The sequence below is a fragment of the Cavia porcellus genome, unplaced genomic scaffold (assembly GCF_034190915.1).
Source record: "Cavia porcellus strain 051 isolate PalLab524CR breed Dunkin Hartley unplaced genomic scaffold, mCavPor4.1 scaffold_27, whole genome shotgun sequence".
NCBI lineage: Eukaryota > Metazoa > Chordata > Mammalia > Rodentia > Caviidae > Cavia > Cavia porcellus.
The window spans coordinates 21,775,625-21,793,348 of NW_026947510.1; the positions used below are offsets into that span (position 1 = coordinate 21,775,625).

General features: G+C 33.8%; 1 protein-coding gene and 1 long non-coding RNA gene across 2 annotated transcripts in view; one reads left to right on the forward strand and one right to left on the reverse strand.

The window, feature by feature from the left end:
• Window positions 1-17,724, forward strand: part of Gpr158 (G protein-coupled receptor 158) — a 424,142-nt gene that overhangs the window by 385,521 nt on the left and 20,897 nt on the right. Inside the window, exon 7 of the mRNA XM_003463167.4 lies at window positions 4,946-5,184. Coding sequence (XP_003463215.4) covers window positions 4,946-5,184 — 239 coding nt within the window. The remainder of the gene's footprint in view (window positions 1-4,945; window positions 5,185-17,724) is intronic.
• LOC111754944 (uncharacterized) overlaps window positions 1-17,724 on the reverse strand; it is a 196,513-nt gene that overhangs the window by 46,269 nt on the left and 132,520 nt on the right. The window lies entirely within an intron of this gene.

The window sequence follows — 17,724 nt, forward strand, 5'->3', positions numbered from 1 at the left end:
AAAATAATTGATTTTCTATATCTTGGCAATGAAAACAAAACAAAGATAACTATTCTCCAATTTGTGATTCTCAACATGACAAAAATTCCTTGCAGTAACTTAAGAGTTCCTAGATGTTGGGGAGCAAGCGTCTCCTGCCAACTATTTGTATCCTAAAGGCAGTTTACATGTCTCTGCTTTGTGCTGTATGTGGTTCACTTTAACTGTAATACTGCCTTATATTTTGACTACTTTTCTCTGTTTCCACATGATATTCCTTGTAATTCAGATCAAATGTTGTATTAGGTTATATTAGGTTAGTGAATTTATTAGCTATATATAACACATAATTAACCCTGTTTCATATGATAACAATTTAAAGCATATTTCTAGTTAGATTGTAAGCTTCCAGAAGATAAAAATCATACTTTATGCCTCACACACTACTTAGGATGGTACCTAATACATAGTTTTTACTGCTTATTCATTATCATGAAATTTCAGATATTCTGGTTAAGAATAAAGCTGCACTTTGGAAAAATTCTCTTTTTCTGCCTAAAGCAAAATACAAAAAATGAAATATGAGTCAGGTTTTCCTTTTTAAGAAACTAGTAATTCCCAATTTAGAATTCATTCCAGTACAATAAGGAAACAATAATGTGTGCATACTAACTAGAAGCTTCTCCTATGAAAAAAATACTTAGAACTGGTGGGAAATGTACTACATCTCAAAAAAATTCCATCATTTTTCAGATATAGTTGTTTGGGTCTTTTGACCTTCTAATTATTGTAGAAGACTTTTTATCCAAAATAATTGGAATTAATAATTGGTCCATTCATTAATAAAGTCATTTAAAGCATACAAATATTAAAAGGTTATACAGATACTATAATTACAAGTCACAAATAATTATTTGTCAGTCTTCTTAAATAAGCCTTTCTCTTTGACTATGGACTTGATATTTTGAATTCATTGTTCTCTTTCTAGCATAAATCACCAAAAAGCATCATCTGTTTCACTGTATCCAGAAGAAACATTGTGTTCATGAAGTTGATTCTTTATATAGGTGTTACCAAAGATACTTTTGGAAGTAATCTGAATGTAGAATGGTTTGTAGATATCATATACTGATTGACTGCCCATGTATGTTAAAGATTGTTCACTTTCACCTGAGTCAACATCATATTTGAATGTCTTAGAAGTGTTTCCAAATGATTCCAATAGATTTTTATAAAAATAAGCATAGCTGTTTACAATCATAAAAATTATACAATGTGTTGTTGGCATAAATTAAGGATAAATACAACTGATTTATAACAAGCAGCATCTAAATTGGTTAGACCAGCCAATTAGCAGCTAATGGTAATATTTGGCAAGTCTTGAGCACCTCTTACTATGTCTTACACAAAGAGTACAGACTACCTGTTAATGTGGTGAAGTTGTTAAGTAGAAAGTAATTAAGAAATCATTATGCCCTTATTTATATTTTTTATATCATTTATCTATCTTTTTTATATCATTCCCTGAAAAACTGGGAATAATCACTTCATTCACAATTAAATTTACCCTCTATGTTAACTTAATGACAGTGCAGTTAAACATCCTTGGGAGAGTGGTAATAAAAATTGGCTGCAAAATAATTCTCTTTGCTGGATGTATTGCATTAATTCAAAGAGAGTTGTTAAAGGTTTGTATATAGAGGAAAAGCAGCAGAGTATATCTGATCTATTTCAGGTAGTAATATTTGTTTCACCTCAGGACTTCCAATGTTTTTTATGAAGAATTCATACGACTAAAGTAATTGAAATGGTGAGGAAAAGGGAATAAACATGTACTTATTTTGCTTATGGAGATTGACTATGTGGTCTCTCATAATGTTGTCAGGTTCTAGGGGTCTCTGTCCAGAGGGGGTTTTCTAGGTTCTTCTCATTTTGAAGAAAAAATTGGACAAAACAAGTGCAAAAGGTAGGGAGGTTTTATGTTACTAAAAGTAGGGGGGGAAAGGCATGCTCTGCAGAGCAAGTTTGGGCCCAGTAAAATTAGGAAAAGGAGTACCCTTTATATCATGCAAGCAGACTAATGAAAGAGAAAATACAACATTCATGAGCTCTGTGGTAACTGTCTTTTTGATCTGCCACTCCTCAGGCTGACAGGTCCAGGCCATCCATCAACAAAATTTGCTCAGCTTCTGGGGAGGATTGGAGACAGCGATCTGATTGGTTTCATGTGCAGGGCTTTGGGAACAGTTTTGCGCGTGTGTCCTAGAACTTTATAATTAATAGATCACACCTAGTTTTCTAGCCAGTTGCCATGTCCTAATTTCCTGTCCAATTAGAGCTGGGCGTGGTGGAGCGTGCCTGTAATCCCAGAACTTGGGAGGCTGAAGTGGGAGATAACCATGAGTTCAAGGCCAGTATAGACTACATAGTGACCTCAAAGCCAGTCTGAAATACATATCAGCTTGTCTCAAAAAACAACAGCAACAAATACATACATACTTACATATATATATACACATACCTACCATAGTTTATAGTCAGTGCAGTGGGAACAGGCCTATAACATTAAAAGACAATACTAGAAGCCTTATTTCACCCAGGATCATAGTCTGGAGTTCATCATGTTTGGGGGCATATTTTAGAGTTCAAAACAAAAATTAGTACAGTTCACAATTTGTACTGAACAATGTGTTTTTTTCCTATTTTTAATAAATGTAAAATTTTGATACTGTTTGCACCTATTTTGTCTAATTCTTTGTTCAAGATAAGACCACAAAAAACCACTCTGGAAGGACACCCCAAGAACCCAGGACCTGATAACAGTAGTATCATAAAACACTAATGATGGTTTATATTAAATAGTTTTGTGACAAAATATCAGAACGAGGGTGAGAAAATAAAATCAGCTGAAAATTTTCTAGAGGTGAAATTGAAGAATGGATGGTTGGAGTATCCCTATAGTAAGGGCTGGATTTTATCATATAGTTTTCAGAGATGTAATAATTGATAGATGTCATTTAATCTAGTGGTTCTCACCTGGCCAATTGAATTATATATACTAATTAAAATTCCAAATGTTAAAATATCACACTTTTGTAGATTATCTCAAATAGTTTTCCTTAATTTAAACACTTTATTCAGTTAACCTGGAATTTGAATCTCTCTCTTGTTTTTATATGTAGTATTATTTTTGATAATAGGATGACTGTGAAGGGATGTCACATGAAATGATGTCCAGCAAATACTTACTAAGAAAGCATCTTATTATAAAAAAAAAACTGGTGCAAGAAATATTTTTGACCTAATACAGAATTGTAAAGCTAGCTATTTACTTTTGAAATGATTTTTAATACCTGAGACCTGTTGGTTTGAGCAATATTTGCCTACAGATCTTTCTAAAGTCTTGAGAACTTTTCTTAAAATATTATAACGTGCTTCAGAGAATGCCATTACAATATGAATCTCTTTATCCAGTTAACTATTTTTTCTTTTTTTATTTTAAAGATGGTAAAATTAAACAAAACAATATATGAAAGCAATGTAAGACACATAAATTTCAAAGCAAAACAATCAGAGATCTTCACTATCTATCATATTGTCTCTTGCTTTCTTCCAAATAGTTGTCCATATCTTCATATACAGCAAATTCATACAAAACAACATATATAAAGCTGATCCAAACAGGATGATGAAGGCGTTTTTGGTCTTCAAGACCAGACAATAGGGAAGTCAACAATGGTTGTCATAGTGTCTCTCTCTTCAAAATAGTTGTTCATACCTTCACATATGTTGAAATTAAATAAAACAAAACAGACTAAAATCACTTTGAACAAAGAATAATAGTATTGCTAGATTTCACATCATGACACTACAGAATCAGCATTGGGTACTGTAGTGTCTCTTTTTCCTCAAAGTAGTTGTTCATTTCATCATGCGTTATATAATCAGATGTTATAGAGTGTTTATAAGTTAAGCATGCATAAGTCTCTACATGTATATCTATCCTTTCTATATTAGAGGGAAGAACAAAACAAAGCAAGACCAAACAAAGCAAATTCCTAGAAAAACATAAAACGAAAAAGTCATAAAACCACAATACAAGGTGATCCACAGTGGTTACTATGATGTCTCTTGTTATCTTTAATAGAATTTTCTGTATCACCAAGCATAGGATAATTGAATATAGGAGTACATAAAAATGTTAATAAAAATGAAACATTGGAAACATTATAATACTTCAAAAACAGGTAATAAACCAGAGTGCGTATTCTAGTGAATCTTGTCATTTTCAGTGTAGTTGCCTATACTCTCAGATTTGATAGTATCAATTGGAATAAAACCAGTCAATACAAAACAGCAATCTAACAAACCAGATTCAAATAAGATCAGTCATAAGACAGTATAAGTTATACAGGGCTTCAATTTATGTTAATAGGAAATTAAAGATGATTACCATATTATATCCTGCTATTTTCGGGATAGCCTGTCTGTGCCCTAAAATCTAGTACAAGTAGACAAATTGGAATAGAATAGAATCCATCTAAACACAGTGGTGAGAGTAATGTGGATTTTAAATCCTGATACGTCATTAACAGTATCCTGTGCCTTCCTTTTTAGACATTGCCTCCCCTCTCACTTCCACAGGGTACACTGCACTGTTTGAGTCCCACAACTCCCTCAGATTTTAGATTGGAGGGAGGAGCAACCTGGTATTTACCTAAGTGGTTTCAAACCTTTTCACTCCTATCCAGTTGCCTATTATGCAGGTATTTGTTTTGCTACTGGAAGATAATTAAAATGAAATTAGATAAAGACATGAAAATAACATTTCAGATTGTTCTGCTGTAAGACTGTACATGAGTGAGTTCTTATTGGCTTAAATTTTAGCTATAAAAGTAAGATATTTTAAAGTTTTATTTTATGAGTGTTAGATTTGCCTTTAAATTTTGGCCTTCTGTGTTTCCAGGGTTTTGAAGGTATTTCTTTCACGAACAGCACAACGAATACCATACATGACTGGTGGCCGGGTCATGAGGATGTTAGCAGTCATACTCTTGGTAGTATTTTGGTTTCTCATTGGCTGGACTTCATCTGTGTGCCAGAATTTGGAGAGGGAAATTTCACTTATTGGCCAGGGCCAAACATCTGATCACCTCATCTTCAATATGTGCCTCATCGACCACTGGGATTATATGACAGCAGTTGGTATGTAATCACTTGTTTTATGTGATTGTCTTGTCATTTTTCAGTAGTATTAAAATTGAGATTAGCATAACTGAGCGTGATGGTGCATGCCTAAGATCCCAGCACTTGGATTGCTCTGAATTCAAGGACAGCCTGTACAAGGCTACTTTAAGGCCAGCCTGTACTGCATAGTGAAACCCTGTCTTAAAAAGACCAAAACGAAACAACAACAAAGTGCTTAGCAAATCCTTTCACAGATCCTAAAGAAATTTAACCTAACATGATTCTAGAAAAACAATTATGAAAATGACCATAACAGCATGTGGAAGAATGCCATAACGGAATCTGAAAGTTTTCATTCTTTTTCAGAGGTATGTAGCTTTGTTGAAAAACTGTAATCAAGTAAAGTAAAAGGAAGTGATGTAGTAAACAATGCAGTATACTTTTGTGTACAAAGAGATTTCCTGCTTCTGTCGTATCAATTTGTCTCCATTTGATTAACAGTAGTAACTACCTTAAACTATGTCTTTAGTTAGGAGGCAAAAAATACTGTCAGTATTTTTCTATATTTTTGGTACTATTATGTGTATAGCACATTCTTTGTAAAGAGACTGCCTCTAAAATATATTTAATTAATCTTTCTTTCTGAGACTTATCTGTAAAGAAAAAAATTTCAGTAATTGTCTGGAAGCTCAGTAAAAAAACAATACCTACTACTTGGAGGTAGTAAGAATAAGGTGGCAGAGAAATTTGAGAACTTAGAAGAATACCATGATTTGAGTTAAAAACAAACATTACTTTTCTGATATCCACTTTGAAAAATAAAGAAAAAAAAACCCATAAGAATTTTTCTGTTATTAACAATAGGCTTTCTTTTTGTTTGTTGCTTTTTTGAGATATAGTCTCAAAAAAGATTATTATGTAGTTCAGGTTGGCCTTGAACTTACTATGTAGCCCGGGCTGACCTTGAATTCATGGTGATCCTCCTGCCTCAGCCTCCCGAATTCTGGGATTACAAATGTGTGCCACCACCCTCAGCTTCTAACTGTAGTCTATTTTAAATTAAGTCTGTAAAGATAAGAAATCAAAGAATGAAAGAAATCCTTTATTAATGCCTTGTTCTTCCTCAGAAAGCCACAGGACAAACTGGAACTTTTGGGGGCTGATGTGAAAAATAAGAACATGGTTTAATTCTCATTTTATATCCCCATCCTTATTTGACAATTGTTGGTAGAAAATTCATATTTAGTCTTTTCCTAGAAGCAGATAAAATGTGTATTTATGCATTAATAATTCTGAATAATGCATATTTTTCTGGGTAAGATATTTTTAGGACTTTTATAGGCGTGATATCTATAACAGTGAGGTAAGATGGGTATGTAAAAGGAATGATTTTAATGACAGTATTTAAAATTTATCCTTGAAAGGAATTCTGATACTGACTTTGGTCTGGATATCAAAATTAAACCACTAGCATAAAGTAAAATTTCTACACAGTAGAAATCCCTGATACTTTACGTTGTGCTTTTCAATGCAAATTAATCATTAGGGAAAGTCATTTCTTTTTACTACTATTAAGGAAAGCCCACTGGATTTTTTTCTTTGTTACAAAGAAAAAATACTCAAAATATTTGATAAAACAATTAGAAAATATGATCTGTTCAACCAGCATTGTTTTGCAATCTTTTACACACTGTCTTTGAGATACATTCAAAATCTTTTTAAAGCTTATTTGGCAGTATTTCAGTACTTCTATAAAATATAATTGATAATAATCTGGATTTCACATTACATAAAATATATTAAGAACTGAGAATTACATACAATGAACAGTATTTACTAAGTGCCTATAATTTCTCCAGTGTTGAGTCAGATACTTTTGGGGAGATATAAAATGGATAAAGATCTTATACTTCTCATCACAGAGGATACTACTGGTTAATATGGATAAATGATAATTGTTACAAATTGCTAAAAAGAAAAATTGGATGGCAAAGACTCTTGGTGCAATAATAGCTCACTAAAGGAAGAGAAGAGTTTGAAGCATGACTCAGCAATCTTTATAAAGCAGTTTGTTGAGTCATGGATAATATTTAGGTTATTATAAAGAAGTGCAGAGAAAAAAAAGAGGTGCTGAGAACGTTCCCTCTGAGAGGAATAATGGCAGATGGAGGTTGGCGGGAATTGTATGAAATATGAACGAAGAATCTAAGTATAAAAGCGAGAATGCATTATGTTGGAATACATTGTGCATGTTGCAGAGTGGTTAAGTCTGTTGAAAACATTTATGAGGAATTTAGAGAACTGCCAGATTAATACAAGGAATCTGTAAATTCAATCTTGATTGCTTCAGAATGTGTTATTTAAAAAGGAAAATATATCAATATGTGTTATTTAAAAAGGAAAATATACCAAGTTCAGGGATTTGTGAGATGGAATGATTATATTAGAGAAAAATTTTAAATAGTAGTTCTCAAAGCATGGTCCCAGCCACAGCATTACCAGGGAACACACTAGAAATACAAAATTCTGAGCCAGAATTTCATACTTTTCCAATCAAATTCTCAGGACCTGGGATCCAGTAAACATTTAATAAGCACTTCCAGACAGTCTGTTAGGGTAACATACAGAGCCAGTGACCTGCAGCTGGAATAAGACTAAATTCCTGGAATGCAGCGATCACTAGCCTCTGGAGTCCTATTGGCCGCACCACAGCACTCCCACTGTTCCCTGGGCCAGAACCACTAGCGTGCTCCTCACAGAGATTATTACAAGTTGTGATTTTTCCTCATCCTCCCACACTGTTCATGTTTTTTTCACTGTGGAAGACATCTACTTGAAGAATAGGAGTTATCACATAACTATTAAAATTCCTGTCATCTGGCTATAAATCTTTCCATGTCCACACTCCTTCTTTTCGTCCTCATATTATGCTAGCAGATGTCTCAACCAGCATCATATCAACCAGTGCCTTAACTCTTCCAATCCAGTGACCTCTCTCACTTTATACAACCTTTCTGTCATGTGAGACTCCCTACTTCCAAATCACTTATTGAAGAATTCATCACTCTTCACAGCTTTTTGGGATCATTTCGTTAACTACTCCCTCTACAAAAGCGCTTTGATATGATAGAGATTTTTCATTGTGTAGTAACACACCTCCTCATGGTGATTTGGTCAGCAATCAGAAAGAGCACTTCGGTAAGATTATACTGGACCTGACAATTTCTCTTCACTCTTTTTTTTTCCTCTGAAGTAGAGAGCTAACTATGAACATAGGCCATACATAGGCCAGACATAGGGCATTAAAGGATGGGTTTGTTTTATTTTTGCTTATTGCACACTGCTGATCCAAAAAGGATCAGATAAGATGATTTTCTTACTGCAAGTATTTCAGAAAGAAGAAACAGGTAGAGGAAATAGTTTGGAAAACTCTTCAAGCCTCCATGAACCTCAGTTTCTTCATTGTTGAAATGGTTTAAATATACAAAGGAAAGAAAAATGACTTTCAGAATCCTATTGTCATTTGTCTATTTATAATTTTCAAAATAAATATTTTATAAAACTTGTGAGATAAGCTTCAGTATAAAACAGGTAAGATACGAATGTTGCAACTGTGGAAGACAGATCCTGAACAATGTGAGAAGTGCTCTATAGTACCAGTACTCATATTTTTTTAAGAAATGATTTTATTCATCTGGAAGAAAGAGAATTTTAAAATGTAGAGGTTCCAAAATATTTCTAGATTAGATTAGAATTGTATAAAGAAATAAACTGTCATACCTCACTGAGAATTATTTATTTCAATAGTAAAAAGGATACCATGGGGCTTATACTACTGCTTATCATTATATGACCTAGCACTTTGAGTCTTTCTGAGTATATTTAAATATATTTTCCACAGATCACGAAGGCAAAAGAATTTTCCGCCTGCTAATCCCTCTTCCTCTCCTCACCTGATAGCTCCACATTCCTAGGCACCATTGCTTCATCATTCATACCATATCCCTGACCCTTAGCCAAGTATCCATCCATTTTAAGGTTTTGAAAAATTCTTTCTGGAAAAACCAAAAATAAGCTCTGGGTCTATCCTCTTTTGATATTTTCATATGATAATAATTATACTAGGATGAAAAGACTAACAAGTTTAAAAAGTTAAAAATCTAGAAGTTATATAGTTGTCTTCAATTTCATTTTAGTGGTGAAATGTATGTTCAATTTTGTGGAGGTATTTTTGAGCAGTTTATATAAACTGGAAATTCATGACCATCCTACAAAACTCTGTCTCTACTTTCTCCAATAGTCTGCATAATATATTGGTACAAATTTGATATGACAAATAAAAGTTACAACTTAAATAGTATAATTACCAATATTATAGTAAATAAATCTTATTTGCTTTTGATCAAAATGTTGGTTATTTCGTTATCTTCCAGGAACTATGTCAAGAATAAAAACAGTTGAAACTAGAAAATATTCTGCTAAATTAATATAAAAATAATCAAGTATCCTAAATTATACCTACTTTGATAAATTTTGATAGTAGGATAGCCAGATATTTTCAAACCATAGCCACCCTCATTGATAAGTTGATTGACAGTTGTCCATGTTCATAAATTTTCCCAATAGTTTAAATTTTTTCATATTAAGCCAAAATTTTATTTCGGTATGAGTTTTCTGCTTAGCTGATACAAATTGATACATGGGCAGTACTAACTGCTTAAGGCTAAATTTACCTTTCAAATTTCTAACAGAAATTGAGGAAGATCCTAATGCTTAGATTTAGGTATCCCAGGAGAAGTTCTCTGATATGGGGCTTCTAAATTTGGAATGAATGAATAGCAGAGATGGCAATATAATGGACTTTTATCCTTTGGTATATGTAGTTGGATATCATTTAATTTCTGACTACACATTTAGAATCTATATTCAAAACTTCAAACAATTTCACTGACCAAGACAAGTTAGAATAAGTGGGAAGATTCTTACAATAAATAATGAGACTGCCAAACAGTGGCTAATAGATGATAGTGTCAGAGACATTTATAATATCCATTCTGTTGTTAAATCTTTAGTGCACAGAATGTGCCTGAGTTCCTTAGTTTCTTCCAGAGATTATGTAATAGTTAATTTAATGTGATTAAAAGAAACATATTTGGGGCTGTAGATATTTTTAGTGCCTTCTCTGACCTGAAACAAGAATGCAGACAAGGAGCTGTGTAGGCTTCTCCTTACCTTCTGTTATCTTCTGTTATTATTTCTATATTACTGAAATAATTTAACTTTTCTCAACAGCATTTTATAACTTTATAATTATTCCCTGATAGAGGCTTTGTTATAGTTAAGTCCATCAATGTCTGAAATGTCTCATGGTCCTGGAAATACCTTAGACATCGTATGTTAAATATTTCAGAATACTGAGTTGGAAAGAAAGGCATAGCAAAAAAAATCTAAGCAGCAATTGTGCAAGAATTATAGGCTTAGATAAACATTCCATTTGGAAATTTCAAAATATTTTTGCTTTCAATGAATTCCAACATTGATTACCTCAATTGTTGAAAAATACTAGTTAATTCTCATGGATTTCACATGGAATACTTTCACTACAGAAAATATAATCTTTATTTACTTTTATCCCTTGATATCCTTGTCTTTGTTCTCCTCTTTCACAGTGTAATATTTTAAAATATACAAAGTGTTCACAAATTTACTTAGTCATATGCCAGCGTTTAGAGGCAACACAAAAATACAGTAATTCTCTTACTGAGTTATATAGTAAAATTCTAAAATAATTATTGTTTCTGAGAATTTAAACACTTAATTATCCTAGATTAGGTGAATTATGACAGGTGAAGTGTGAAATAAATACCATTTAATGAGTTTGGAGAAAACATTAGACTTCCTCTTCCTCTGATGTAGATTAATAGTCTTGAGTTAGGTGCACTGCATATATATGTTTTTTTTTTAATTTAAAGAGAAAAAAAGAAAGGACATAAAAAAACAAAGCAGTAGAAGGGTACAAATAATACAGTATTTCAAGAAAAAATATATATACAGTACAAAATCACCAGTTAATAGGTTACATATTATCTTCCCAGAAATAGTTGTCCAAATTACAAAATTAAAGCATATAAAGTGGACATTCATACAGTGAAATTGGAGACAGTTCCGTTCAATGATCCAACAAAAGCTCAATAATATGGTTTTCTATACTACACACTGGAATGTACCTGTGGTTATATCTCTTAGTTCACCTTCCTTTCCTCTCTTTTTTACAATAACAATTAGACTTTTGGGTTTTATTACTCCCACAGTTCTTATTACTTTTTTTGAAGAGAATAAAACCAAATGTGACTAAGCAAAACAGAGTCAGAACAGAAGGGAGGGCATAGCACATGATGCAAAAATAGAATACCAGGTGATCAAAAGTGGTTACCATTGTGCTTCTTGCTATTTTTAAATTGTCTATATATTTTTTAAGCTAATATACCATCTGTCTTGATCTATCTTGCATTACTTGTCATTGTTTTTTAAATATATTTTTAATTTTCAATCAAAAGATAAAAACCTGGTCTCACTAACAGTTTGTCTAGGCTTGAGCTATGTCACTAGAAACTACATGCAATTTTTCAAGGGCTTGCTTAATATGCTGTCAAAATATTGAAGAAGGGATCGGTTGGGGGTGCTGGGGATTGAACTTCAGGCCTTGGGCATCCAAGGCAAGAGCTCTGCCACTAAGCCACATCCCTAGCCCTCTTTTGAATATTTTTCTTCTTTGAGAAGTAGTCAATTATATAATTCTAAAGAGCAGAAAGAAAGAACAACTTACTAATACCTTAATTGTGGAAGTTAAATGAATTTTATCATATTGGGTGGAAAATGTCTCAGGTCATAGTTTAAGGAATATAATCCAAGCATTATGAAAATATCTGGTAACTGCAGTTCTTCAAAGGAGTTTTAGCTCATGTGAACTGAGATAACTAACTCAAGAAGAGAAAAGTTTTAAAGGTTTCAGTCCATAGTTAACCCATTGCTTTTAACTTGTGGTAGAATAAGCTGTTTACCTTACAGAAGATGAAATGCAAAAGATAGAAAAAAAAAGAGATCTGAACCCCACGATCCCCTTCTAGCGCACACCTCTAATGTCTAAAACTTCTAGTAGGATTCACCCTTAAGGCTCCAGCACCTTGCAATAGCACCACACTGAGGGCCCGCCTTCACCTCAAGGGCCTTTTCTAAGCTATCTGAGCTATCACAGAACTTTCTGGAGAAATCTTAGGATATCAAAGGGGAAAAAATGCTTTTCCTTATTGCTTAACCAAAAATAACCCATAAATTTACTCAGTTTTCAGGGAGATTTGAGTGATCCTTTCCCTTGTACTAAAAAGAATATCGTAGTTTAAATAAGCTGTCAATTCATGGGAGCTGCAAGTTCCAGTGTGTGCTTATAGCCCCACCAGTACAGATTGCTGCAGCGACCTTAATGAGAAGAGCCTGGCACTATCATTTCCTCTGAGAAGTACTTAATAGAATATGTAGGAGTAGAAAGATTGTTAGGTTTTACCTATTGCACAACAAGACCCATTCCTTGCAGTATTGAAATCCCTCAGGACAACTTGAACAAAAAAAAGATCACTGGCCAGTAGAACACAGAATCGGTAACAGCCTCATGGGCCTCTCATTCAGTGGTCAAGCAATATAAAGCCAAGCTTAATTCAACACATTTGTCCCAAAGGTTCTATACACTACAAATTTATGGTAACACTCAAGGAAGGTAAAATTTCTTTAAGTTCCAAAAGAGAAGCATGATACTAAAGATATAAAATTAAGGTCTGAAATATACTGACTTATTTTTTCTGTTTACCCTTTAAGATTACACAAATAACTCTATCTCAACATAGTAAAATATTTTCTATAGTGGTACAGGGTTAATTAATAACCAACCAACCCCCACTTTAAACTTCAAGCCAGAGCTTTAAAGAGCACTTTGAAGAGGCTAAAGATAATCTCAGTAGCACAGTGCCTGCCTGGCAAGTGCAAGGTCATGACTTCAATTCCCTATACTTACCAAATAAGCAAATAAATAAATAGTACTCTGAGTTTATAGTGATATAGTTCAAGCAAAGACAAATAAATTGTTTGGGCTACCAGGTTTTCAAAAGGATCAACACTTTAAAGTATATTTTTACGTAGCAGATAATTCCAAATCCAGCACCGTCTCCAAACAATAGTGCTCACGTACATAATAGGGAAAGGGAAATGGAAGGAGCGATATGGAAGGCAGAGCCTGCAGTGCTGGCCTTGACTCCATGCCCCGGGAGTCTCTGCTGTCTCCGTGAGCCAGTCATGATATGTAACGTGTGCTCTCCACAACCTCCAAAGTCTGTGGATTTTGCCAAAGTTCTAGCACTCCACTGCAGTCTTTCAAATTTTTAAATGTGTATGCCAGAAAGTCCAATGCTGACTTTTTCTGCCAAATACAGGACAGCATGTGAAGAAACCAGGACCCAAGTTCTAGAGATGCATGAAAGGAAGGAATAAAGACGAGCCATCTGCAAAGGCAGCCCTTGTCTCAGAAAGTTCCCTAGTAGTTAGTAAATAGGGGGATTAAAAATCATCATCCTCATGTGACCTGTTATCCTTGGTATAAACCATATTATCCCTTGGCATTCATCAATGTTTTGATCTATTCTTGAAATTTTAACATTCAGAATTTTGCTCCTAGCATTTTAAAAGGAGTCACAAGTTCTACAATATCTTCATGAACTTAACATACAAAATGTGTTTCTCACAGTGCCGAACACAGCCAACAAATGTTAGCTAGGAAATCAGATTGACTGAGGAGACAAGAAGTACTGTAGAGTAGAACTCTGATTAACCACAGGCTAATCCATTCTAGCGAACATATTCATTGTTTAAAATACAAACAATCGCTGCTTGAAAAAAAGAATTTCCTCTATTTTTCTATTAGTAACAGCAGAAGAAAAAAAAAGAGAAGTGGGTCCTAAGCCCTGCTCTGTGGCTCACAGAATGAATGCTATTGAGGAAACAAAATTATAGGCAAGTTCTGTATCCTAACTCTGCCCATTCCTTGTGGCCTCCTGCTTTTCAAGAACTAAAAGGGAACAGACACTGGCCCTCATTATCCTCATGTGAAATACATTCGAAAACCCATCTTCTTTGGCACACTTATGTATCTTAGCAGAAAACACTGATTTTAAGGCAATAAAGTAATGCACACCCTCAAAAAGTACCCCCAACCCTGAAGTTCTAACTTCAAAATTCTACTAGAAGTCTCATTTTTCAGTTTTTAGTACATAATACCTCATTACTAGCCTTATTTTAACCAGGAAAAAAAAAAAAAAAAACAGATGTGCAACCAGAATTTAAGCTTCTATGTGCCTATTACATCCTGAATGCTAGAATTTGGAATATTCTCAAGAATTATTGGCATTTCTTGACTTAATAATAACCTATGAGATACTTGGTCTATTACTAGTATAAAAATGAAGTGTGTTATCCTGGCTGGAGTCATAAATAATTTTTTTTTTACTTTGATCAAGAATTTTCTAAGTGGGTCGAATTTAGAGAAAAATAGAAGAGAGCATTAAAAGAAATACTTGGGGAAAAAAACTTGAATGTTTTATCAATTATTTTCATGCTACATAACACTAACTTTAATGGGGATAAGAAAGGTAAAGTGGTGTTAACACAAAATGTTTCTGCGTCACAGGTGACGAGGGTAAAACAGTTTGTGTGACATTTGCACTTTGAAGTTGTGTCCCCTCAGCTGCTCACAGAGGTGAAACATCTATGCTGTCACTGAACTGAAATTATTTCTCACATCTTTGTTTGCCCTAGCCCTTTGGGAAACTGATTCAAAATTATTTTCATTATAGTACATTAATTTTTAAAATGCTATGGTAGTTAACTTTTAAACTGTTGCCCTTACAGATTAAAAACAAAATACCTTAGTTCTCTAAAATCTGTATATGGATCTTTAAATATAAATGCAACTTCCTTTTTTTACTATACTCACACCTCCCATCAAAATCATTTAACACCAGAAATTATTTTCTAAAGAAAGAGAGAGGCACAACACATATTTTAACTCCCACATAATAGCACTGCAAATGTGGTAACATCTGCATTTTTCTTTACTAATTGCAGTGTTTTCTGAAGTTAATTGTATGAAACTGATTTTTTTAGCACAACTTTTATATATCACTTTTAGCTTAATTGGTACTTTGAATAATAAATTGTTTTAGTGAGAGCACATTGTTTGATACTGCTAATGAAATTATTTTAATGTTCAGCTTAACTATTATAAGAAATTTTGTCTTATATTTTTAAATGTAATTCTCAGCTGTAGCACATTAATTAACCTGATAAGTACTTTCTTTTTTGTTGAAATAACAATATATAAAACCTCTTGGATAACTGGCAGAAAATACTGTATTTGTACTGCAGCTACACATGAAACCTTCAATGACACATTTTTTTATTTGCTACTATTGCTTAGCAAATATTTTTCCATGCGCCATTCTTCTGCACCAAAAGAACCTGACAGTAAAATAGAGTCATCTTTTTAGTAATAATACCCACATGGTCTTTAGATCACATTTTAGGTCTGTTAAGAGAAAAGCAGAAACCAAAACAAAATTTAACAGAGTTTATTTGAGCAAAGAATGATTCATGAAACTGTAAGCAACAAACTGAAAAGAGGTTATAGGCAGAAGTGTAGCAGCTGGAGCACAGAGTTTAAAAACTATAAATTTGCTATAAATAGCAAATAAACTGATTGGCTACTGCTAAGTGTTTTCCTTTTTTGGGAATGATCCAAGGCGGGGTATCACAATGAAGAGTCAATCAGCTTTGATTAGCTGAAGCATGACTCAAAATTCATCATTTACAAAGGATACCGCTAGGTTAGGTTTCTGTTTTCTGATGTACACTCCATAAGGGTTTCAGCTAAATAGCTGTAATCTCACTGCCTCTTGTTTATTTCATTTGTTCAGACTCTGTAATGTTAGATGGAGCGGCAACATAACAGAACATCTACCTGACTAATGACTTAACAATGAAATTGGTATCATTCAGAGTAATTCAATTCAATACATTTTCATTATGTTTTATGGACTCAGTATTGTTGCTATCACTAATATGAGAAAAAGGAGAAAATAATTATTGAAAGACTAAATTCTTGCTCTGAAGATTATAAACCATCGAAATGACTGGTGGGAGGGTCCTGGGGATTTAGCTCAGCGGCGTAAGCGCCTGCCTTGGAAGCAGGCAGTCGTGACTTCGATCCCTGGTACTGATTTAAAAAAAAAAAAAAAAAGCAAATGACTGGTGGGGGCATTGCCTAACAAGATTCCATAAACAGTTTCCCAAAATATGCATATCATACAGTATTATTCTCTGCATCATGCTGTATAGATAGTTAAAAATTTTAAGAGATTAGTGGAAAGAAAATTTAGTGTAAGTTAAAATCATTTCAAGAGGCTTTGACAGAAGTGGGTTTTGAACTGAAAACTGAATATATGGTTGAGATTTGGAAACAGGAATAAGAAGAGACTTTCCAGGGGCCCAATAATTTTTTTTTTTTTTTTTGTACTGGAGATTGAACTCACAATCTTGTGCTTGCCAGGCAGGGACTTAGGCCACTGAGCCAAAGCTCCATCCCCAGGGACTCAATAATGTGAGCAAACACTCAGAGTAAGCAGTTTTGCAGTGTTGAGAAGACAGTGAGACCTCGTAGGTCAGCTCAGAAAAATTGATGTTGGGAAGAAGTGGAAGATCTTGTCATCTGGGTAGTACGAAGGAATGCCAGGATAAAGGATTTGTAAAATAATAACGAACCACTGAAGATTTCTGGATGTAGATGCGATCAATACTTCACAAAAGGCTGATCTGAAGCTTTGAGATCAAAGTGGAAAACTCGGTCTAAGGAATATACAAGCAAAAACCAAAACAAAACAAAAAACAGGCAACGTGGGGAGCTAACACCAACCTGGAATAACATTAAGTCTTAAAGTAAGAACTGTCTGCCTAAGCAGGAACGCCCTAGTCTTCCTTTGGGGACAGGAATTATTTCCAGGGTTGCTAAGATCTGTGAGTGAATCTTCTAAAGGAAATGTGAGCAGGTTAACACAAATGTACATATAAGAATTTGTAAAAATCCTGATGTGATGGCAGTGGATTTCAGAACAATAAACTTGCACTGTTAAGATGAATGGATTAACACAGAAATCAGGTATACAGGAGCTCTGGAAAAATAATTTCAGCAAATAAGAAGTGAGCTGATAGGGGCTCTGGCAAAGATCCCAAGTGTGGTTACTACATAGTAATACATATAAACATTCAAAAAAGAAATATAGAAATGAAATGTATTTCATCTTCAACATAGGTAAAAAAAAAAAGGCAATAGCAATGCTATGGAACAGAAGTAAAAGAGTTGGAGAAGAAAATTATACATAAAGAAAAGGAAATTTCTTTTCTCAGCCCAGTAGAATTTGACTGGGAAGTATTCACAGCAGTCGCCTGTGGCCACCATATTTT